Raw genomic sequence first — 22,199 nt, forward strand, 5'->3', positions numbered from 1 at the left:
ACGGGCCTAAGACCTTGCGGTCCGGGCACCCCCGGCCTCAGTTTCCCCGCCCGGGAGGCCGCAGCGAAAGCCCGCAGAGCCCCGCGTCCGGTCCCGTGTTGTCTCGGCGGGCGGAGCCGCATCTGAGCCCCGCCCTCCCCTGACGTCACGGTGGGCGGAGCCGCCCGCCCCCGGCCCGGGCACAGCTCTCCCCCGAGCGGCGGGACGCGCGGAGCGCCGGGCGCGGCCATGCGGGACCCTGGCCCGACCCCGACCCTGAGCGCGAGGGCGATCCCGAGCGCGAGCGCGACCCTGACCGCGACCCCCGGCGCGGCGCGACTCCCCCGGCGGAGGCGGCGGGCGCGGGGCGCGCTCTGAGGCCCGGGGGATGCGCGGCCGCCTCGACCATGGGCGCCGCCGCCTCCAGGAGGAGGGCGTTGAGGAGCGAGGCCATGTCCTCGGTGGCGGCCAAAGTGCGGTGAGTGCGCGGGGACCCCCGCCCTGGGCGTCTCCGCCGGCCTAGGGTCCAGACCCCGGACCCGCTCGCGTGCCCCCCGCCCCCCTCGCCCGCCCCGCGCCGCTCGCCCCGCGCTCCCCACCGCCCCCACCCGCCCCTCGAGCCTTTCCCATTGCGGCGCCTCTCCCGCACCCAGCGCCCCCTCCCCCACGCCTTCTCGCCGCGTCTTCCTCTCCTGGTGCCCTCTCCAGTCCTCCCTCCCTGAGCCAGTGGTGGGCGAGGGGGCACCCCGGGTCGGGAGTGGGCCTCTGGCCTCACGACCCCACTGCTCCACTGGATCGGGCCATGGCCTGCAAGTCTGGCCAAGGTGCACTAGGACCCGAGGATCGCTGGGCTTTCTGGAGATGGATGGTCCCCGACATTCTCTTGTTGGTGGGGTGGGCCTGCGTGGGGACGGGGACCCCAGGCTTTGGCCAGGGTGGGCTGCATGCGCTGACAGTGCCCCCTCTGCCCACCCTGTAGAGCAGCCCGAGCGTTTGGAGAGTACCTGTCCCAGAGTCACCCTGAGAACCGCAACGGTGCAGGTGGGCGCCTGTGAGGCAATGCCAGGGTGGGTCCGAGACCCCCCAACCTAGGGCACACGTCACCTGCCTCACCAGGGGTGGAGTGGCAGTGGTTGGGCAACAGATGCCCTGCAGGGCTGGCTTTCTCACGTCCCTGCCCAGAGCCCTAGGAGCAGCTTGGAGTCACTCATCACCATGGCACCCACCCTGCCTGGGCCGTTGGCATGGCAACAGGCCTCCTGGCACCCTAGGGCTGGCACCACTGTCTCTGGGGCCAGCTGGTGGGAGGAGGGGAGAAGTTGGCACCAGGCAAACCGTGATTGCTTGCTGGGGGATGGCTTGCCTGTTCCTAGCCCCCAGGACCACGCACAGGTAGCACGGCTTGTGTTTCTCCTCCCCTTCCTGCACACCAGGGCTTCTGGCCCCAAAGGAGGTGGGAGGGGCTTAGACCCACTCTTACCAAAAGTGTCAGCGCCTAGGGTCTGGGTAGCCCCAGTCCCCACATCAGGTCAGGTGCCTGCAGGCCCACCTGGTGCCTCTCTCCCAGACCACCTGCTGGCTGACGCCTACTCTGGCCACGACGGGTCCCCCGAGATGCAGCCAGCCCCCCAGAACAAGCGCCGCCTCTCCGTTGTCTCCAATGGCCGCTACGAAGGCAGCCTCTCAGAGGAGGCCATCGGTGGGGAGCCGGCTGGTGAGGGTCCCCAGCCCCGTGTGTACACCATCTCTGGGGAACCAGCCCTGCTCCCCAGCCCCAAGGCTGAGGCCATCGAGCTGGCTGTGGTGAAGGGGCGGGGCCCGCGGGAGCGGCACCCTCACCACCACAGCCAGCCCCTGCGCGCCAGCCCTGGCAGCAGCCACGAGGATGTCAGCAGGCCCTGCCAGAGCTGGGCAGGCAGCCGCCAGGGTTCCAAGGAGTGTCCCGGATGTGCCCAGCTGGCCCCTGGCCCTTCCCCTCGGGCCTTTGGGCTGGACCAGCCACCTCTGCCCGATGCCTCTGGCCGCCGCAAGAAGCTGGAAAGGATGTACAGTGTCGACCGCGTGTCAGGTAAGGGGCTTGTCTCGGCACAGACAGGTTGGGGTGGTGTGCTGGTGCCGCACAGGGGGAGGGGAGGTTGCCCAGGTCAGAGTGTGCCAGCAGACTCAAGATTAAACCCTTGGGGCTCCTGCCTCCATCCACCCCTATACCCCGTGAGCTGTGGGCTCCTTCAACTCCTCAGCGAAGATCTGCCAGGCCCCGTGGTCAGCTTTGGCCCTGCCAGCACCAGTTCAAAGAGTGCCTCCCAGAGGATGCTCCTGGGAGCATCCTGAAGGATGCACAGGCAGGAAACATGGCTCACACGGAAGACGGGGCTGCCTTCAGGGAGTCCCGGGGGGCTGCCTGGGGCCCAGCCAGGCAGTAGCCTCTTCCCAGGGTTGTGGAGTCATGTCTGGTAGCTGCGCCATCCCACAGAGTGGCCTCCCTGGGACATTGTGCCAGCCCCACCCTTGGGCATCCAGGAAGGTCTATAGGGCCCCGAAGAGGGTCAGCCCTAAGCAGGGTGGTGTCCAGTCTCAGTGAGGGCCTGTAACTGGTCCTCCTGGAAGGGCCCAAGGAGGGGAGGACCTGGCCAGGCTGATATGGGAGCATGGGGGCTACAGAGAATGCCCCGGAGACCCTTCTGCCCAAGGGAGATGAGATGAATCCTTTTCTGGGCACCCCTGGAGACAGACTGTGCTTTCAAAGGAATAAATGTTTCTCAAATTTTGAGTGGTCAAAGGGAAAGTTAAAAAAAAAAAATCAAAGCATCAAGTCACCAAGCTTCTGAGCATGGTGTTAGTGAGTGAGCAGCTGGGCGTGCAGACTCTGGTCTCGCTAGGGGGTGCTAACCTGCACCCACACTCCCACCTGAGAGAGGGCTGGGGCCTCTGCGGGCTGCGGCTGATGCCTGGGCCTGGAAGCATTCCCTTCCCCAAGGAACCCCCAGCACACCTCAAGTCACCTCTCCTTTTGCCTCTCTCAGATGACGTCCCCATCCGTACCTGGTTCCCCAAGGAAAACCTTTTCAGCTTCCAGGCAGCAACCACAACTATGCAAGCGTGAGTCTTGTGCCTGCTGCTCAGGGTCAGGACCAGTGGCCTCTTTCTGGTGCTCAGGAAATACTGACCACCCTTTCCCAGCCTCTGGGCCTCCCGGAGCTGCTTCTGAACAGCCCGTGCCCCGATGCTGTGCCAGGCCTGCCAGGGGAGCCAGGCTGGCTACTCTCCCCCACCTGAGAGTACATGCCCCACCCCATCCCTGCAGTCCCTCTGGCCTGGGGACCTGGCCCAGGGCTGCAGCCAATGCAGCTGTCAGTGGGTGTGTGGGGTGGGCCTTGGTTCTCCTGAGCCCGCCACACGTCCTCAGCCTGAGTCTGCCCTCTCTCGCAGCCCAGACAGCAGCCTCCTTCTGTTTCCTGTGTGCCACAGGTGATCACAACCTAGGGGTCTTCTGGGGCTTTGCTCTTGTCCACCTTTGACGTACATCTGGGTTTTCTGTTGTGGGGTTCCTTCCAGGGAGGTGCCCTTTGCTGCAGAGGCCCCTGCACCGAGAAGCTCCCTCCCCACCCCTGCCCTAGGCTGCTGTCCCCGACAGGCAGGGCACAGTCAGGCCTCTGCAGGACTCTCCCACCTCACCCCCTCCCCTCCCCTCCCCTCCCAGCCCAGCCTGACCAGGTCATAGCACCTGGTGGCATGAGCCACAGTGACATTAGCTTCCGCTGCCCTTTCAGGGCTGGCCCACAACGTAGCCAGTGTCCTGCTGGTGGCTGGGGTACCTGTGAGGGACCCTCTGAGTCAATGACAAGAAGGGAACTAACTGCAGGGCCCTGGAGGGGCTGAGGGGAGGCCCAGGGCTGAGGCTCACTATGTCTTCCCTCTCATGCCGTCCCTTCCGGCTGCGGCTTCAGCATCTCGTAAGTACCCTGTATGACTTTGTGCTTAAGGGCACAGCTCTTGTCCCTGGGGGGACCTCCTGCCCCCGTACAGGTTTGGGCAGGCCAGAGACCTGGGCCTTGACTATGAGGGAGTGTTTTGCATGGGCCCGGCTTCCTGTGGGCACTGAGGCCGCAGCAGGGTCTGCCGAGAGCCGGGCCTCAGACGGGTGAGGCAGGCCAGGACTCCTCTGCCAGGCCCTGTGCCCCGGAGGCCCCGCTGGGTCCTATGTGCGTGCCTCTGTCCCCACGTTTGTATCCCTCCTGCCTCTGGCCAAGGGCAGTGCTGACTCGTGGCGGTTTCCCAGGGTGTTCAGGGGCTACGCAGAGAGGAAGCGCCGGAAACGGGAGAATGATTCCGCGTCTGTAATCCAGAGGTAGGGCCTGCCAGCCACTCGCCACCAGGGTCCACCTCTGGTCTGTGCTGGCCTGGCTGGGCCCTCCCGGCCCTGGCAGACCTGATGGGGAAGGGTGGTGGCGACCACTGGCCTGGCCCTGCTCTGGGGACGTGGCAGGCAGGAGAGGCCGTGTGGCCTGGCTGCAGAGTACTGTTTCACCCCCAGGCTTACATTTTGAGGGTACATTGACAGTCCAGCTGCAGCCAGCCCGCCCATCTGTCTCTCTGTCTGGCCCCAAAGCCCAGAGCTGTGGAGCCCGTGGCAAGGCCTACCCTCCCCCGCTCCCACCAACCACAGAGATGTCTGGGAAGCTTGTTTGTCCATTTTGGACATTGGGCTTTGGCAGGGTACAAAGTTTGGGGGAAGAGAGGACCTGCCTTGGGGGTTGCCTGGGGATACAGTGGCAGGGGAGGGGCATCTCCAGGCCCCACACCACCCTGGGGGTGGTGCAGCTAGGAGCCTTGCCCTGGCCTGGACCACCTGGGAAGGGAGGCCCAGCGGGATTCAGGGTGTGGTTGGGTCCCGGGAGAGAAAGGACAGCTCGGGAGTGCCTGAATGTGCAGGGTCACGGAGGAGTGTAAGTGGTAGCTTGATCTGGGGACAGAGGAGAGCCCTGGGGGGGGGTTCTTGGTAGGAGAGAGACTGGATGGGATTTGCCTTTGGGTGGTGGGTGAGTGGAGCCAGGGAGAGCATTTGCGTCCCACACGGAAAGGGCCAAGAGTAGAGAAGCTTCTGGAGTGTCAGGGGCTGCTGCCCGCCCCCTCACAGCCCTCAGCTCCCTGCTTCCTTCCCCAGGAACTTCCGCAAGCACCTGCGCATGGTCGGCAGCCGGAGGGTGAAGGCCCAGAGTAAGACCCGGGGGCGGCGGGCGGGGCGCTGCGCTTGGCCAGGTGGGGCTTTGTGTGCTGCCGGCTGCGCTAAGACCCGCGTACCTGGACCGCGCTCCAGCCCTGCCCCACCGCAGTGTTCTGCCCCAGGCCACGCCCACGCTGGGCACGCCCACCAGTCTCGCCCCGCCCAGACTCCGCCCCATCCCTGCCCTATGGTGTCTTTGGGCTCCACCCTAGGTGGCCCCCTGGCCCCGCCCCAATGTTTCCCCAGGCTCCGCCCGCATCCCGCTGCTGCCCGCCCATGTTACCAGGCTCCGCCCCCTTCCGCCTTACTCTCCGCTCTAGGCTCCGCCCCCTCCCGACTCTGTCTGTCCCAGTGTTCCCAGGCTCCGTCCCCTTCGCCCTAGCATTTCCTGGCTCTACTCTCTGGGTTAACCCTGACACTGGTCACTGTCTGTCTAATTTGTGTGACTAAGGCTCCACTCACACCAGCTTCCATCTCACCTCTTCGCAGGCTCCGCAGCCCCGGGCCTGGGTCTCCCCAGGTCCCACCCTCCTGGGCCCCACTCGCTAATGTGGGTTTTGCTCTCTGCAGCGTTCGCTGAGCGGCGCGAGCGGAGCTTCAGCCGGTCCTGGAGCGACCCCACCCCCATGAAAGCCGACACTTCCCACGACTCCCGAGACAGTAGGTGCCCCGAGACAGTAGGTGCCCCGGTACAGGCCGGCCCACCTGCCCCACAGGCTCCCCTAGGCCCCCAGACTCCTGCCAGGGGTTCCCTGTCAGGGCCACTAGGCTTCTGCGCTTTTGCACCCAGCCTCAGTTTACCTGTCTGTGAGATGGGCCATTCTCTCATCTCCAGTGTCTCAGAGGGGGTTAACTAGGGACTGGCAGTGCGGGCAGGAGGGGCCTGTAGGGCTGTGCTCATGGCCACTCCCAGGAAGCCCTGAGGGGCAGGGACTGCGATGCCCCACCCCACTCCCCAGGCTCCTGGCTAGCTGCCCAGAGCTGACACTCACCTGTTCCCACCTGGGTCTTGCCCTCCCCTGGTCGAGCTGCTTCCAGTGGTGCCAGTGGCCCAGTCCTGCAGGGCTGGGAGTGACCCTCCAGGATGTGCCTTCTGGGCTCTGTGGGCCAGTGGGGCCACGGACAGGACAAGAGGTGCTGTGGGTCTGCCGTCCCGGTGACCCCTCCTGCCCCCCAGGCAGCGACCTACAGAGCTCCCACTGTACGCTGGACGAGGCCTTTGAGGACCTGGACTGGGACGCCGAGAAGGGCCTGGAGGCTGTGGCCTGTAGCACCGAGGGTTTTGTGCCACCCAAGGTCATGGTGAGGCCCAACCCAGGGTGCTCCTCCATGCCACCAGAGCAAAGTGGCAGCCCTTTCTCTGAGAGCCTGACCAGCTCTACTTGGGACCCCACGGCCTCCACTGGCTGCCGGGGGGAGGGAGGCCACCTGGGGGAGGGGTCTCACAGGGCTGCACCCGACCGCTCCAGGGTGGGCCTGGGGGGCCCTGAGCAGCTCTCTCTTCCCCAGCTCATCTCCTCCAAGGTGCCCAGAGCCGAGTACATCCCCAACATCATCCGCAGGGACGACCCATCCATCATCCCCATCCTCTACGTAAGCGCCCTTTCTGCAGGCTCTGCCCCCACGGGTTCTCACGTCCAGAACCCCATGAGTCCTGGGGACTCCTGCGGCCCTCAGCTGGGCCCCACCCAGGGCTGACGCCCTCCCCCCAGGTCCCCTGGTGTGCCTCGTGGGGGTGCAGTCACAAAGGGCTCTGACGTGGCCTGAGGCCTGTATCTCTCCCCAGGACCACGAGCATGCCACCTTTGAGGACATCCTGGGTATGTGCCCTGCAGAATCCCATCTCTTTTGGTCTCGGGCTGGGGAGGGTGCGAGCAGGCTCTGGGTGCCCCGAGGCTCAGGGAAGGCAGTGTGTACACCCGCTCTCCCACCCCTTCCACAGAGGAGATAGAGAAGAAGCTGAACGTCTACCACAAGGGGGCCAGGATCTGGAAGATGCTGATCTTCTGCCAGGTGGGCTCAGCCCCACCCTTGCTGCCTGGGGGTGACCAGGGCCCCGGTGCATGCACGTGTGGTGGGGGCAGGCTTGTGGACACCCCCATGAGAGCCTCCCTTGGGCCCCACCCCTGGAGGCCTGACCCTGGCCCCTTGCAGGGAGGCCCCGGACACCTCTATCTGCTCAAGAACAAGGTGGCCACCTTTGCCAAAGTGGAGAAGGAAGAGGACATGATCCAGTGAGAACTGGGCATGGGGGGACTGGGGGTACTTCTGGCCCTGTACCCCTCCCCCACGATGCTGCTTTCTGTGGACCTGGGCTGGAGTGACCTCTCCCTCCCCCGCCAGCTTCTGGAAGCGGTTGAGCCGCTTGATGAGCAAAGTGAACCCGGAGCCAAACGTCATCCACATCATGGGCTGCTACATTCTGGGGAACCCCAATGGGGAGAAGGTACAGCAGCCCTCCCCAACTCCTGGAGACCCAGACCTAGAAAAGCAAACGACCTTCCATTCTTCTTGGCATTTGTCTTCCTTCTCCTTTAACCCCCTTAGGGAAATCCCCTGTGCCTGAGTCCCGCCAGGTCTGGGGATGCCCTGTGCAAGAAGAGTGGGCCCTGCCCTCCCCTCCCTTGTCCCCTCTCCCCTCTCTCCCTGTCCCCTTCCCCTCCTCTCCCCTCCCCTCCCCCTCCCTTCTCCCTCCCTTCACCCCCCTCCCTCATACTCACATCCTTGCCGTTTCTTTCAGCTGTTCCGGAACCTCAGGACCCTCATGACTCCTTACAGGGTCACCTTCGAGTCCCCCCTGGAGCTGTCAGCCCAAGGTCAGTTAGCCCAGCCTGTTCCCAGCTCTGGGGGCCACAGTGGGGTCAGCCCCGGGGGTGGGATCCAGGCTGCGACAGGCCAGGCTGAACCTCCTGGCCTCACCCTGTCCTGCCCAGGGAAGCAGATGATCGAAACCTACTTTGACTTCCGGCTGTACCGCCTGTGGAAGAGCCGCCAGCACTCGAAGCTGCTGGACTTCGACGACGTTCTGTGAGGACCACGGGCCACTGCCCAGTCACCACCAGGCCACTTCCTCTGGACCAGGGGACTCGGGGCTGGGCTGCCTCATGCCACCTGGGACCATGCAGTCCTGGTCTTGCCCAGAGCCACTTCAGGGCACCTCAGACGTTGCTCAGGTTTCTCCCGTGGGGTCTGGTCCTCGCTGCGCTGACGGGTCACAGAGGCCACGGTCCCTGGGAGGCCAGGAGGAGCCTCACCCAGCGGCCAGGCCTGACCTACCTGCCCGAGCCTCGCCTGGAGGCTGCAACCCTGGGAATCCCGTCCTCGGGGGCCATGGAAATAAGTGCAATTTTCTACACCCGAAACAATTCAAAGGGAAGCAGCGTTACTGGTTAGCTAGTTGAGCACTATGCTACTAGTTACAGCATAGGCAACCCAGCCCAGTGGCCCACTATGTGTTCAGGACCCTCTCTACCCGCCCCCATCCCTGCCGTATTTGATCACCAGCACCAGGGTGGCCTCTGTGTGGGGCCGGCGCTGAGCCGCCAGCCTGGCTGCGTCTGTGCCGGCCAAGCCTGTCTGTGCTTTTATTCCTCTTGCCACCCCAGCCTGCGTCCTCTGACCTCAGCCAGCGCCAAGCCAGGCCCAGCAGGGGCAGCCTGGGCAGCAAGAGGAAAGGGCAGAGCCTCCCCTTCCTCTCAGAGGCTGCGCTGGGCTGGAGCCTACTCCCCACCTCTCCGAGCCCACCCCGCACTCAGTGTGCTGTTGAGCTCAGCGTTTGCCAGTCTGGAGGCCCTGGGCCTGGCCTGGCCTCCCAGGCCTGAGAGCCGAGTGGCTGGCGGCGGGCTGTGGGAGCTCCCTGACTTGACCGGGGCCTCACAGCCTTGCCCAGGGTCCGGCAGGGTGGTTTCTCTTGTATATAGCTGCGGCTAGGGGGGCAGGCCCCCCTTTTGCAGAGCCAGGGGTCTCAGGATATTTGGCTGTGTCCCTAGCCAAGAGATGGGCTGGCTCTAAGCAATGTACGATTATCCCTTAGAGTGATCATTAAACCTGACCCTCCCTGCAGCTGCCACCTGGGTCTGCGCTCAGTGCTCCTGCTACCTCCCTGAGGGCCGTGGGGTGAGGGCCCTGCCTGGACAGGGGGGTGGGGCTGCGAGCCCTTCTCGGGCACACACCGTGCGGTGGGGATGGGGCTCTGCAGGCTCCCATGGGGGACTAGGGTGGGGAAGAGATGGAGGAGCTGCAGGAGGGATGGGCTTGGGGGACTTGGTCCTAGAAAAAGGCAGAGCCAGGAACAGACAGTCCCTGCTGCTTCAGCCCCACCCTGGGCACCAAGCCCAGGGCTGCCCAGGCCCCCTGTGTGTGGTAAGTGGTGTGGCCACCACTGGAGACCAGGGAGTGACCACAGCCTCAGCTGTCTCCATGGTCCAAACTACTGCTGGGCACAGCCAGGCCTGTCTGTCCAGTTGCTGGGGACAGCAGCAGGTGACAGCTGGGCCTACCCAAGGCCACCAAGGGCCGGGGAGGGCAGGGCAGCCACCTGTGTACAGCATGGGCAGAGCCTGGCCAGCCCGAGGTCTGGTGTGTTGGGGGTCACGAGGGGAGCAGCCCCTCCCTGGGTGGTGGGGGCCATGCAGCCCTATGGCGCCTCCGGCTACTTCCAGGCCATTCCATACAGTCCCAGCAGGGAGAGTGAGGTTTTGGTGCCACCTTGAATATATAAACTTATAGGGATTTACATTAAATATACGCTTCAAAGGTGACACGTGAAGGCACGGGTGATTCAGGATTCTCTTCAGAGCAGTTCATGAGGCATGTCGCTGCCGCCTGGAATCTGCCGGCGCTGCCCTGCAGGCGTGAGGGTGGCTGTCTTCAAAGGACAATGCCTGAGCACCAGGCATCCCGGCTGCCTTACTCAGAAGGCACAGTTAAGTGTCACCTGTGGGCCTGACCTCAGGACCTGGAGCAGCCAGCTACTCGCTGGCCTGCCCCTCCCTCAGCCCTGCCCCTAACAGGGACCCTGCAGTCAGGTGGGGCTGGGGGCTGCTTTGGCAAGTGTGCCTGTGCCACACTGTCCTTGGGGTCTGCTGGAGCAGGTGGGGGCTGGGAGGTCTTCCAGGTGGTTTGTGAGGGTCCATTCCTCACGCCCACAACCACCAAGGGGGAGCGTGATGGAGGGAAGGACAGCAAAACCAGCACAAACTCAGTAAGCATAGACCGGGGAGGAGGTGGCCGCGCCGGAGGCAGGCTGCACGGCCGAGGGGCAGTGCCGAGGGCACCCCCACCCTGCCTCGGTTGAAACACATGAACAGTGGCAGCAGCAAAAATAGAGAAGAAATATTTGCAACATGAGAGATTAAGGACTAAAGTCCTTAGTATTTAGAGTTTTCTTATGTTGATAAGAAAGACAAGAGCCAGTGGGGAAACCGAGCCTCTCAGGAGACTGAAGGGCCAGTCAGTGCATGAAAGTCGGAGCCCCGCAAGGACGAGGAGAAGCCAGCAAAAGCAACGATGAGGTTGTGTCACTGTCTTTTTAAAGAGCCTTCAAGTGCTGGAGAGGTGATACTTTTTTGGCAAAAATTTTAAAGGATACTAAGACACTGTGCTGGCAAGTATGTAGGGAATATTCACGTGTGAATATGTGAACTGCTGTAGCCTTGCTGGAAAGTAACCTGGTAACAGGTCCTAAAATCAGCCTCGTGGATAAACTCGCAGGCTTGCCAAGCCTCCCTCTGGCACCTTCTGTGAGGGTGTCCTCTGGGCAGTGCCCTCTGGTCCATCCAGGGGCGGCCAGGTCACACGGCAGCTGTCCTGGGAAGTAGTGGGTGGCTCACAAGGCTTGTCGCTAAGGAGGAGGATGCAAGAGGCCCAAATACCAGGGACTCTGATCAGAGTGACCAGGTCATGCTACAAGTTGGTAAACAGTGTCTCCCGTTCCCCTGCTGGGACACCCTGATCACCCAGAAGGCCCTGGCCTACCCCCTGTGCTGCCCTGCTCCTGGCCAGCCTGCTCTCGGGGTGGACACGTTGGCCAGCACGTCCAGGCCCACCCACACGACCCCCAGCAGCCACCCTTGGGCATCCCCTTGGCCCAGGTGTGCACCCTGGCAAAGCAGCCCCCTTGACAGGGCAGACCTGGAAGGTGGCCTGGGGGTGTGTCTAAAAGCACCCTGAGGTGTGGTTCCTGTTCTATAAAAGAAAACTCTAAGTGGGAATAAGCAGATGAGTGTCATGCAGTGGCGGGCAAACTGGCAGCCCACAATCTCTGCTGTGGTGCTGCCAGGAGGGGCCGAGAGACGGCATGAGATCTTCCGTGGGGGCTCCCTGCCCCAGCCTGGCATCTGTAGACAGGTGAGTCGGCTCCTCGCCTATCTGCTGAATCTGAATCTGTGTCCTCTGTCACCCTTGCTTCCTGGCTTGAGGGCTGAGATGAGAGGGCTGAGGAGCCAGGGAGTTGGAAAGTACCAGAAAACTACCCACCCATGCTGTGTGTACCTGAAGACAGCTGACCTGAGTGACCTGGGTCAGACCTGCCACTGGGACACACGTGGCCAGGCCCGACAGTGTTCCAAAGCTTGGAATAGGAAACTGACCTGTGCCCAGAGTCCACTGAGGCTGAAACTAGAACCAGCACCAAAGAACCACAAAAATGATAAGGTAGGTGTTGAAATCTGATAGGCTTTAAAGCAGCTATTATAAAAATAGCTTTGTGAGCCGCTGTGAGCATTTAAACAAAATATTAGAATAGAAGATATCAGCAAAGAAATATAAGATAAAAAAAGAACCACGTGGATTTTTTTTTTTACAGGCAGTGTTTGCTCTGTCACCCAGGCTAGAGTGCAGTGGAGCAATCACAGCTCACTGCAGCCTCCAACTCCTGGGCTCAAGTGATCCTCCCGCCTCAACCTTCCAAGTAGCTGGGATTACAGACACAGGCCACACCCAGTTAATTAAAAAAAATTGGGGGTTACAGATAGGGTCTTGCTATATTGCTCAGGCTGGTCTCGAACTCCTCCTTGGCCTCCCAAAATGCTGGGATTACAGGCATGAGCCACCCTGCCCAGCTAGAAATTTTAGAACTGAAAAACATGATAACCAAAATCTAAAAAAACAAAAGAAAAAACTCACTGGACAGACTCAGTAGCAGAACAGAAATGACAGGGAAAAGAGTTAATGAACTTGAAGATAAATCAACAGAGATTATCCAACCTGAACAATGAAAACGATCTAAAAGAAAAATGTGAACAGAGCCTTAGGGAGTAACATTTGTATCTCTGGAGCCCCAGAAGCAGAAGAAAAATGTAATGCTGAAAAAATATTTGAAGAAACAAAGACTGAAACAGCACATTTAGGGAAAGATATGAACCTAGAGATCAAAGAAGCCGAGGCAACCCTAAACAGGACAAACCCAAAGAAATCCACACCTAGACACATCACAGTCAAACTGCTAAAAATTAAAAACGAAGAAAAAGTCGTCAAAGCAGCTAAAGAGAAATGGCCCCTGAACTGGAGAGGAAGAGCAATTCGAAGGACAGTGTGCGTGAATTTACGAGGGCTGCCCTAACAATGTATCACAGACAAGGTAGCTTAAACAACAGAGATTTATTTCCTCCCAGCTCTGGAGGCTGGAAGTCTGAAATCAAATCAGTGATGTGAGTCGATGCAAAGTAAAGGATGGAGAATGACATACGCTGCAAATACTAATTAAAAGGAAAAAGGAGTGGCTGTGTTAACATCACACAAAGCAGACTTCAGAGTGAAGAACATCACTGGGGATCAAGGGGGCGTTCACCAAGGTGTCAGATCACAACCCAGGGGTACACACCCAGCAACAGTACAAAATATTTGAAACAAAAACCAACAGAACTGAAAAGAGAAACAAATGCACAATTACCATAGGACACATCAGTGTTCTTTTCTCAGAACTGGTGAACAGAAAATCACCAAGGATATAAATTAACTGAGTAATGCCATCAACCAACTGGACATAATTACATTTATAGACATTCCACCCAACAACAACAAAATACATATTCTTCTCAAATGCACATGAAACATGCACCAAGATAAACCGTATCCTTGTTTTAAAAAAAAAAAAGCCTTAGCAAATTTAAAATAAAATTATGCAAACTATGTTCTCTGACCATAATGAAATTCAAACTAGAAATCAATAACAACAATATCAGGAAAACATCCAATCACTTGGAAATTAAACAACACAATCCTAAATAATCCACAGATCAAAGAGAAAATCTCATGGAAATTTAAAAAATATTTGAAACTGAGTAAAATAAAAATATATCAAAAAATTGAAATATGCAGCTAAAGCAGTGCTTAGAGAAAAATTTATAGCACAAAAATCTTACATTAGGGAAAAACGTCTCAAATCAATAATCTAATCTTTCTCCTTATGAAATCAGAAAAGAACAATATAAGCCCAAATCAAGCAGAAGAAAGGGAAATACATGTAAGAGCAGAATTAAAAGAATTCAAGGCTGGGCGTGATGGCTCACGCCTATAATCCTAGAACTTGGGAGGCCGAGGCGGGTGGATTGTTTGAGTTCAGGGGTTCGAGACCAGCCTGAGCAAGAGCAAGACCCTGTCTCTACTAAAAATAGAAAGAAATTATCTGGACAGCTAAAAATATATATAGAAAAAATTAGCCGGGCATGGTGGTGCATGCCTGTAGTCCCAGCTACTCAGGAGGCTGAGGCAGGAGGATCGCTTAAGCCCAGGAGTTTGAGGTTGCTGTGAGCTAGGCTGACGCCATGGCACTCACTCTAGCCCGGGCAACAGAGCTAGACTCTGTCTCCAAAAAAAAAAAAAAAAAAATTCAAAAACCAAAACCATACAAAAAAATTATGAAACAGGTGGTTCTTTGGAATGATCAATGCAGTTGATAAACCTCTAGCAATACTGGCAAAAAAAGAAAAAAGCAGACACAAATTGTTAATATGAAAAACGAGAGGGCTATTACTAACACAGACCCCACAGACATTAAAAGGATAAGAAGAAAATACTATGAATAATTGTACTCATATAAATTTGACAACTTAGGTGAAATGAATCAAATTCTGGAAGCCACAAACTACCAAAAGTCATGAAATAGATAACTTGAACAACCCTATAACTATTAAAGAAATTGAATTGGTAGGTCGGGCGTGGTGGTTCACACCTGTAATCCTAGCAGTCTGGGAGGCCAAGGCGGGAGGATCGCTTGAGCCCAGGAGTTGGAGGCCACAGTGAGCTGTGATCATGCCACTACACTCCAGTCTGGGTGACACAGCAAGATCCTGTCTCTAAAAAATAATAATAATTATATATATATAAAAATCCATTCATGATGACAACTTCTCAGCAAACTAGGACTAGAAGGAAACTTCCTTAGCCTGATCAAGGGCTTTTACATAGCACCCACAACTAACATCGTATCTAAGAATGAATGACAATGCTTTCCCCTTAAAATTGAGAACAAGGCAGGCAAAGATATCCACTCTTAACCACTCCCCTCCACTTAGCCTTAGCCAGTGCAATGAGGCAAAAAAAGAAAAAGGAAAAAAAAAGAAAGAAAAGGCAGGCAGAATGCGGAGGAGCAGATGAAGCCATTCCTGTTTACAAACAGCACGACTGTCTCTGCCAAAAATTCCAGGGAGTCTACACACAAATTCCTAGAACTAATGAGTGAGCTTAGCATGGTCACAGGACACAAGTCAACACACGAAAAACAATCATTTTTCTATATGCTGCTAATGAATAATTGAACTCTGAATTAAAAACAGTACCATTTGCAATAGCTCCCCCCAAAATGAAATACTTAGGTACAAATCTAACAAGACATGTACTGGATCTGTATTCTGAAAACCAGAAAATACTCATGAAGGAAAATTTTTAAAAGACCTAAATTCTAAATAAATGGAGAGCTATAAGTTGTATTCATGGATTGGAAGACTCAAAATTGTTAAGATATGAATTCTCAAAGGGATCATAGATTTAATGAAATACCAATAAAAATTCAAGACAATTTTTTGTAGATATAGAGAGCCTGACTATAAGATATGTATTGAAGGGCAGAGGAACGAGAATAGCTGAAACAATTTTGAAAAAGAAGAAAGAAGTTGGAGGACACATGCTATATGATGTTTACACTTACTATGCGGCTACAGTAATCAAGATAGAATTGGGGAAGAGAGAAACATCATAGAGTCTGGAAATAGACCCATAAATATGGCCATTCAGTCTTAGACAAAGGTGCAAACGAATTCCTGCAAAAAGGACGATCTTTTCAACAAATGGTGTGAGAACAAGTGGTCGTTCATATGCAAAGAAAATGAATCTTAACCTAAACATCATATCTGATACAAAGATTAACTCCATATGGATCATAGATCTAAATGTACAACATAAAACCATAAAACTTTTAGAAGAAAGAAATCTTCATGACCTGGGCTTAGGCAAAGAGTTCTGACAGAGTAATGACATCCAAAACACCATCTGTAAAAGAACAAATGATGAATTGGATTTCATCAAAAATTTTTAAAATTTGCTCTGTGAAATACACTAAGACAATGAGAAGATAAGCTACAGACTGGGAGGAAATGTTTGCAAGCCACATACACAACGAAGGACTAGTATATAGAATATATAAAGAATTCTCTAAACTTTAAAACAGATAATCCAGTTAAAAATGGGCAAAAGGGCTATGATAAAGGCATCCAAAGAGGCTCTTGAGAAGACATTCAACATGAGTCGCTAGGGAGCTGCAATGTGGTACTGCAGTATTGTTAATGCTATCAGATTGGTACTGCAGCATTGTTAATGCTACCAGATTGGTACTCCAGTATTTTTAATGCTATCAGATTGGTACTACAGTATTTTTAATGCTTTCAGATTGGTATTGCAGCATTGTTAATGCTACCAGATTGGTACTCCAGTATTTTTAATGCTATCAGATTGGTACTACAGTATTTTTAATGCTATCAGATTGGTATTGCAGCATTGTTAATGCTACCAGATTGGTACTACAGTATTTTTAATGCTATCAGATTGGTACTGCAGCATTGTTAATGCTACCAGATTGGCACTCCAGTATTTTTAATGCTATCAGATTGGTACTGCAGCATTGTTAATGCTACCAGATTGGTACTACAGTATTGTTAATGCTATCAGATTGGTACTGCAGCATTGTTAATGCTACCAGATTGGCGAAAATTTAAAACTGTGACACCAAATGCTGCGGAGATGCAGAGAAACTGGATCCCTCACGCTAGAAAACAGTTTGGCAGTTTCGTATCAAGGTACAGGAGAGAGCAATTCTCTCGTGGGTGTTTACCAAAAAGAAGTGAGAATGGAAGACTTCCCGTGGATGACCCTGGCAGCTCTGTTCCTAGTCAAAATGCCAACAGGTAGGAACACCCCAATGTCCTTAAACAGGCAAGTGGTCACTGTGGTCTGTCCCTAAAATGGAACACTCCTGGGGCACAAGGAAGGGACCCTGGTGCTGTGCAAGGGCCAGCCAGGAGAGTGGTGCTGGTTACAGAAACCCGCAGGTGCCGGAAAAGGAGGCCTTTTTACCGCATGATTTAAAAACAACCAGCAACGGGAAGACGCCAAAGGCAGCCTCACCCCACCCTGCCCTGGCCTCCCCACAGGCGGGGGACAAAGTCCACCTGGGCAGGGAGGGGCCCTGTGGGGTTTCTACAAGCACCCCACCCCCAGCAAGGCCCCACAGCCCAGAAGGTCATCCTGGATGGAGGGTGCTGGCCCTCCCCCCCTCCTCTGCCCTCCACCCTGCACTGGCGGGCACTCAGGGGTCAATGCCACCTGTGACCCCGGGGAAGGGAGTGACCCTGGGCAGTGACCCTGCCAGCCCAGTCTATGAGCTAGGGGTGGACACACGGCCACCTGTCACTGCCAGCAGTGGACCCAGGTCCAGATGGGCGGTGACTGGCTGGGGGGGAGGCAGGACACAGGTCCAGAACAGGTCACCCCACAGCACAGCTTCCTCCTTACTACAGCTGCAGGTTGGTGGCCAGCCCAGGTGAGGTCAGAGGGGGCCTGTCTTGGTCTGAGGGGGCCTGTCTTGGTCTGAGGGGGCCTGTCTTGGTCTGAGGGGGCTTTTCTTGGTCTGGGGGCACCTGTCCGGTCTGAGGGGGGCTGTTCCGGTCTGAGGGGGGCCTGTCCCAGTCTAAGGGGGCTGTTCTGGTCTGGGGCCACCCCATCGTCTCTGTCCACCTACCTGGTAGCTCAGCCAAGGGGTCTCAGGATGCAACATCCCTTGGAGGTGGGGTCTAAGGGGGTCCCTGCCTGTCATCTGCTTGTCCCTGTGAGGTGGCCGGTGGCCAGGGTGCTGCTTAGGGACACAGGCTGGGTCCTGTCTGGGTCTGGGAAGTCACCTGTCCTCTCTGAGGGTCAGTCTTCACTCCTAAGATGGTGACACACAGAGAATTCCATGAGGACCCTCATGGAGTGTCCACTCACCGTGTGCCCAGGAGCCCAGGAAGTGACCCAGCCTGGTCCCTGCAGGTGGCTCCGTGTGGATGGAGCACACTAGGAGAGTTTATGTTCTTGGGGGTCACACGATACGACACAAAACCACGTGCACCTCAGTGCTACAGACATTGGCATGCAGTTGCTGGCCCTGGTGGTGATGCCCAGTATGGGGCGGGCACCAGGAGCTGGCCTGGCCGAGGCCAGGTGACTTTTTGGGGTGGTTGCAGGCCCCTTGCCAGTCCTCCGGGACAGAGAACGTGGATGCCTTGGCTGCGGAGCTGGGCCCGCCCCAGGCCCCACGCAAAGGGCATTCCCGGGTCAGTCTCCTGCCCGGGGCCATCTGGGGCAAACTAAAGCGTTTCAAAATCAGATTAGAGAAATCTAAGTCTGGGTTTTAAAACAGAAACCAGATGTCTTTGTTAAGAAGCCCCTGCTTTAAGGTCCTTCAATGGAGAAGAGGCCTCAGGATGGTTCACGTGTGGTCCTTGGCCCAGGAGCTCAGCCCTGCCCCGTGACAGGCCTGGGGGGGGGCCTCGGCGAGGAGGCCGAGCCCTGTGTGTGGCTCAGAGCTGGGCTCCTGCTCCCAGGGGGGTGGCCCGGGGGAGCGGGGGATGAGGGTGGGGCCCAGGGCTGCCCCAGGTGACATGGGGGTCCACAGGGGCTGCCTTTGCCCCTGACAGTAGCACCACACAGGCTTTCTCGACCCTGTAGGGGCTGCGTCCCCAGACAAGGCCCCTGCTGCCCAGTGGGGCTCCCCCAGCCATCTGCCCGGCCAAGAGGGGCTGTCTGAGCCCCAGGGCGAGTGACTCTCCAGGACGGGCAGCTGCGTCTCAAGGGAGACGGGAGTGCCCCTCTGGAGGGCTGAGCAGGGGCAGCAGGTGGATTCTGGTGCCCACAGCTGCCCCCACACTCCACAGGAGCAGCCCTGCCCTCGCCATGGGGCTGTCCTGGAAGCAGAAGGTCTTCCTGGCCCTGCTGGGGACTGCGGTGGCCTTGGGACTCACCGCACTTATTCTTGTCCTGGTGGAGGCTGTCAACATCCTCCTTCCCGCAGACACCAAGGTGCGCCTGGGCCGGGTGGGGAGGCTGGGCTGACGGGTGTGGCCCCCAGGCCCTCCTAACCCGATGCCGCCCGCAGTTCGGGATCGTGTTCGACGCTGGCTCCTCCCACACCTCCCTCTTCGTGTATCGGTGGCCGGTGGACAAGGAGAATGGCACGGGCGTGGTCAGCCAGGCCCTGGCCTGCCAGGTGGAAGGTCGGCGGCAGCTCCATCGGCGGTGTTGGGAGTTGCCGGCGCTGCCTGGCTGGGATCCCAGCTGGGTGGAGGTTTGGGCAGCAGCACAGCTGGTGTGCTTGGTGCCAGGCAGGAGCCACTGCGTTTCCACCCCTTGGCCAGTCAGCAAGTCAACCTAAAGGAAAAGGGCTCAGAGAGGTTCAGTGGCTTGACCAAGGTCACAGAGCTGGGCCACAGGGCTCTGCTGTTGTCCCTGCCTGTGCCTGGGGAGAATCAGCACAGCCCCTGGGCTGTGCCACCCGTCGGGGTCTGCGGCTGACTTCCTTCTGCCTGGCCCGCGTCTGCCCAGCGTCTGTCTCTCCAGTGCCAACCTCTCTGGCCACTGGTGCTCCCACCCTGACACCACCAGCTGCAGGGCTGCCCGCCAGGACCCTGAGGGGGGAAACAGGAGGCCCTGAATTTGTTGCCAGGGGACTCTGGTCAACTGGGGGCTTAAACAACAGCGACGTATTTCTAACCGTTTTAGAGGTTGGGAGTCCGAGACCAAGGTGTCGGCAGGGCTGCGCCCCTCCAAGGCTCTGGGGTGGCTCCTTCCCACCTCTGCCAGCTCTGGGGGGCCAGGCGTCCTCGGTTTGTGGCCGCATCTCCCCACCCTCTGCCTCCGCCTTCCAGTCTGTCTCTTTCCTCTCTCACAAGATACTGCCCCCGGATTCAGGGCCACCCGGGCAGTCCAGGACGGTCTCATCTCAAGACCCGTAACTCATGACACTGGGAGGCCCTTTTCCCAGATTAAGTCACATGCCCAGGCCCCAGGGGTCGGGACCTGGTTGTGTCTTTGGGGGCCACCGTTCGGGGCCTGCAGCCTGGTGCCGGGTGCTGTATTTCAGGGCCTGGAATCTCGTCCTACGCCTCCGACCCTGTGCAGGCTGGTGAGAGCCTTCGGGGCTGCCTGGAGGAGGCGCTGGCGCTGATCCCAGAGGCCCAGCATCGGGGAACACCCATGTTCTTGGGGGCCACAGCCGGCATGAGGCTGCTCAGGTGAGGAGGTCTCTGGCTGGCGTCTGTGGGGAGCGGCTGCAGGAGCCGGGGTCTGCGCAGCCCGGGGGTTCCAGCCAGCCTGGCCCCGGTCCCCTCTGCCCAGCCAGAAGAACAGCTCCCAGGCGGAGGACATCTTTGCAGCCGTCACCCGGGTCCTGGCCGGGTCTCCTGTGGATTTTCAGGGCGCCAAGCTCCTGCATGGGCAGGATGAAGGCGCCTTTGGCTGGATCACCATCAACTACGTCCTGGGGCTGCTCATCAAGGTGCCACGGGCGGCCCGAGGTGGGGCAGGGCCGGTGTGGGCTGGGGTCCGGGGCTGACAGCGCCCCCCTGTGGTCAGTACTCCTTCTCTGGAGAATGGACCCGGCCTCTGGAGGGGACACTGGTGGGCGCCCTGGACCTGGGAGGGGCCTCCACCCAGATCGCCTTCGTACCCGGGGGCCCCATCTTGGACACGAGCACGCAGGCCACCTTCCACCTCTACGGCTCCAACTACAGCGTCTACACCTACAGCTACCTCTGCTTTGGGCGGGACCAGATGCTGAGCCGGCTCCTGGCCGGGCTGGTGCAGGTCAGCATGGCCGGGGCTGGGGTGGTGGCGGCCGGCTCTGGGCCAGTGCTCAAGCCTTCCCTGCCCCTGCAGAGCCAGAGCCCCTCGGCCAGCCTGGTCCGACACCCCTGCTACCACAGCGGCTACCGCACCACACTGCCCCTGGCCTCCCTGTATGAGTCACCCTGTGTCTACTCTGCGGCCCCCCAGAACCTCACCCAGAACCTCACAGTGGAAGGGACGGGTGACCCTGGGGCCTGTGTCATGGCCATCCGGGAACTCTTCAACTGCTCCAGCGCCCAGGATGTAGGGGACTGTGCCTTCGACAGGGTCTACCAGCCCCCACTGTGGGGCCAGTTCTACGTGAGACCCCCACTGCCCACCCAGGGAGAGGAGGGACAGGAGGGATGGGTCAAGCCCTGGCTGGCTCCTGGGGACTCTGGGACACCCCGTGGGTGGGGCTTCCTCCAACCCCAGGTGTACCTGGGCGTGGCCTGGGGCACACCCATGTCCTCCCACCCCAGGCCTTCTCCAACTTCTACTACACCTTCTACTTCCTGAACCTCACGTCCAGGCAGTCACTGGGCACTGCCAACGCCACAGTCTGGAACTTCTGCAAGGAGCCTTGGAAGTTGGTGGGTGCACCTGGGCGCCCTGGGCCCCAGCTGTGGGTCCCCATGAGCCTTCCAGGGTGGAGGGACCCCTGGGGCAGGGCAGTGTAGCCAGGAGGGGCTGGGGCTGTGGCATGAGGGACAGTGCCTTGGCCGTCCTGCTCCAGCTAGGAGCCCAGGGGATGACTGGCGGGGACACGGCCTCTGCTGGCCGTGAGGTAGGGCCACACCGGGCTCCTCTCGGCTGGTCAGGGGCTCCCAGGGACAGCAGGAAGAGCTCTCTGCCAACTGCCCCGACCCCCTCCTGTCACCCGGAGGCTCAGGTCGGCCAGGGCAGGGGTGGGGGGTCCCACCCTGGCCTGGTGGTCCTGGGCCCTCACTTGGCCCCTTGGCCTCCTGTACCCCAGGTGGAGGCCAGCTACCCGGGGCAGGAACGCTGGCTCCGGGACTACTGTGCCTGCGGCCTGTACATCCTCACACTCCTGACAGAGGGCTACGGGTTCAGCGAGGAGACCTGGCCCAGCATCGAGTTCCGCAAGCAGGTGACCACCTCCCCAGCTCGAGGACAGGGAGTGGGCTCCGGGCAGCCACCCTGCAGCCCTGAGCGGCCTGTGCATCCCGCAGGCTGGTGGCACGGACATCGGCTGGACGCTGGGCTATATGCTGAACCTGACTGGCATGATCCCGGCCGAGGCGCCGGCCCAGTGGCGGGCAGAGAGCTACAGCGTCTGGGCAGCTGGAGTGGTGTTTCTCGTGCTGACCCTGGTGTCTGTCCTTGGGGCTGCCGCGGTCCAGTTCTTCTGGCCCCAGGACTAGCGGGAAGGCAGAGGCCCAGCCCACCACGCACCCCAGAGCCTTCCTGACCCCCTGACCCCTGCAGTGCCTTGCTCTGTGGGCTCTGGCCCCGCATCCCGGACATCCGGCCCCACTCTGCCACCAGGTCGTGCAGGCCGTGAAGACTGCATGGCCCCCCCCACAGCCCCCACCCCAGCGTCCCTGGGCCCCTCTCCCTGGCCCCTCGTCTCTGCAGCACCCCAAGGCTTTGTGCAGGGGCCACCGCTGGAGCAGGGTGGGGC

At 58.5% G+C, this 22,199-nt stretch overlaps 2 protein-coding genes across 4 annotated transcripts; both read left to right on the plus strand.

Annotated features, from left to right (window-relative positions):
• Positions 1-176: 176 nt before the first annotated feature.
• NSMF (NMDA receptor synaptonuclear signaling and neuronal migration factor) lies at positions 177-9,265 on the plus strand. 3 transcript variants are annotated; one of them, XM_045563776.1, is made up of 17 exons: positions 194-457; positions 959-1,020; positions 1,547-2,047; positions 3,003-3,078; positions 3,409-3,447; positions 3,927-3,932; positions 4,259-4,327; positions 5,144-5,196; positions 5,774-5,863; positions 6,381-6,505; positions 6,713-6,796; positions 6,990-7,023; positions 7,146-7,216; positions 7,358-7,437; positions 7,547-7,649; positions 7,944-8,019; positions 8,137-9,265. In XM_045563776.1, the coding sequence occupies exons 1-17, from the start codon at positions 387-389 to the stop codon at positions 8,232-8,234; spliced, it is 1,638 nt and encodes a 545-aa protein (XP_045419732.1). In that variant the 5' UTR covers positions 194-386; the 3' UTR covers positions 8,235-9,265. The 3 variants fall into 3 exon arrangements, with proteins under 3 accessions (XP_045419733.1, XP_045419734.1, XP_045419732.1); XM_045563777.1 differs by lacking the exon at positions 3,409-3,447 and having other exon boundaries at positions 177-457; XM_045563778.1 differs by lacking the exons at positions 3,409-3,447; positions 3,927-3,932 and having other exon boundaries at positions 177-457.
• A 9,360-nt stretch (positions 9,266-18,625) lies between these two features.
• On the plus strand, positions 18,626-22,002 carry ENTPD8 (ectonucleoside triphosphate diphosphohydrolase 8). Its single transcript, XM_045562795.1, has 9 exons — positions 18,626-18,751; positions 18,828-18,945; positions 19,812-19,962; positions 20,066-20,225; positions 20,303-20,533; positions 20,612-20,875; positions 21,037-21,147; positions 21,531-21,665; positions 21,748-22,002. The coding sequence occupies exons 1-9, from the start codon at positions 18,626-18,628 to the stop codon at positions 21,937-21,939; spliced, it is 1,488 nt and encodes a 495-aa protein (XP_045418751.1). The 3' UTR covers positions 21,940-22,002.
• The last annotated feature ends 197 nt before the right edge of the window (positions 22,003-22,199 follow it).

Source organism: Lemur catta, chromosome 10 (assembly GCF_020740605.2).
Source record: "Lemur catta isolate mLemCat1 chromosome 10, mLemCat1.pri, whole genome shotgun sequence".
In the NCBI taxonomy this organism is placed as follows: domain Eukaryota; kingdom Metazoa; phylum Chordata; class Mammalia; order Primates; family Lemuridae; genus Lemur; species Lemur catta.

Excerpts from the sequence above, each read along its gene's own strand:
- NSMF (XM_045563776.1), top strand. The coding sequence starts at position 387 with ATGGGCGCCGCCGCCTCCAGGAGGAGGGCGTTGAGGAGCGAGGCCATG. Across the intron at positions 4,328-5,143 it reads TCCGCGTCTGTAATCCAGAG|GAACTTCCGCAAGCACCTGC; the intron begins GTAGGGCCTGCC and ends TTCCTTCCCCAG. Across the intron at positions 7,024-7,145 it reads CACCTTTGAGGACATCCTGG|AGGAGATAGAGAAGAAGCTG; the intron begins GTATGTGCCCTG and ends CCCCTTCCACAG.
- ENTPD8 (XM_045562795.1), top strand. The coding sequence starts at position 18,626 with ATGGGGCTGTCCTGGAAGCAGAAGGTCTTCCTGGCCCTGCTGGGGACT. Across the intron at positions 18,752-18,827 it reads TCCTTCCCGCAGACACCAAG|TTCGGGATCGTGTTCGACGC; the intron begins GTGCGCCTGGGC and ends TGCCGCCCGCAG. Across the intron at positions 18,946-19,811 it reads CCTGGCCTGCCAGGTGGAAG|GGCCTGGAATCTCGTCCTAC; the intron begins GTCGGCGGCAGC and ends GCTGTATTTCAG.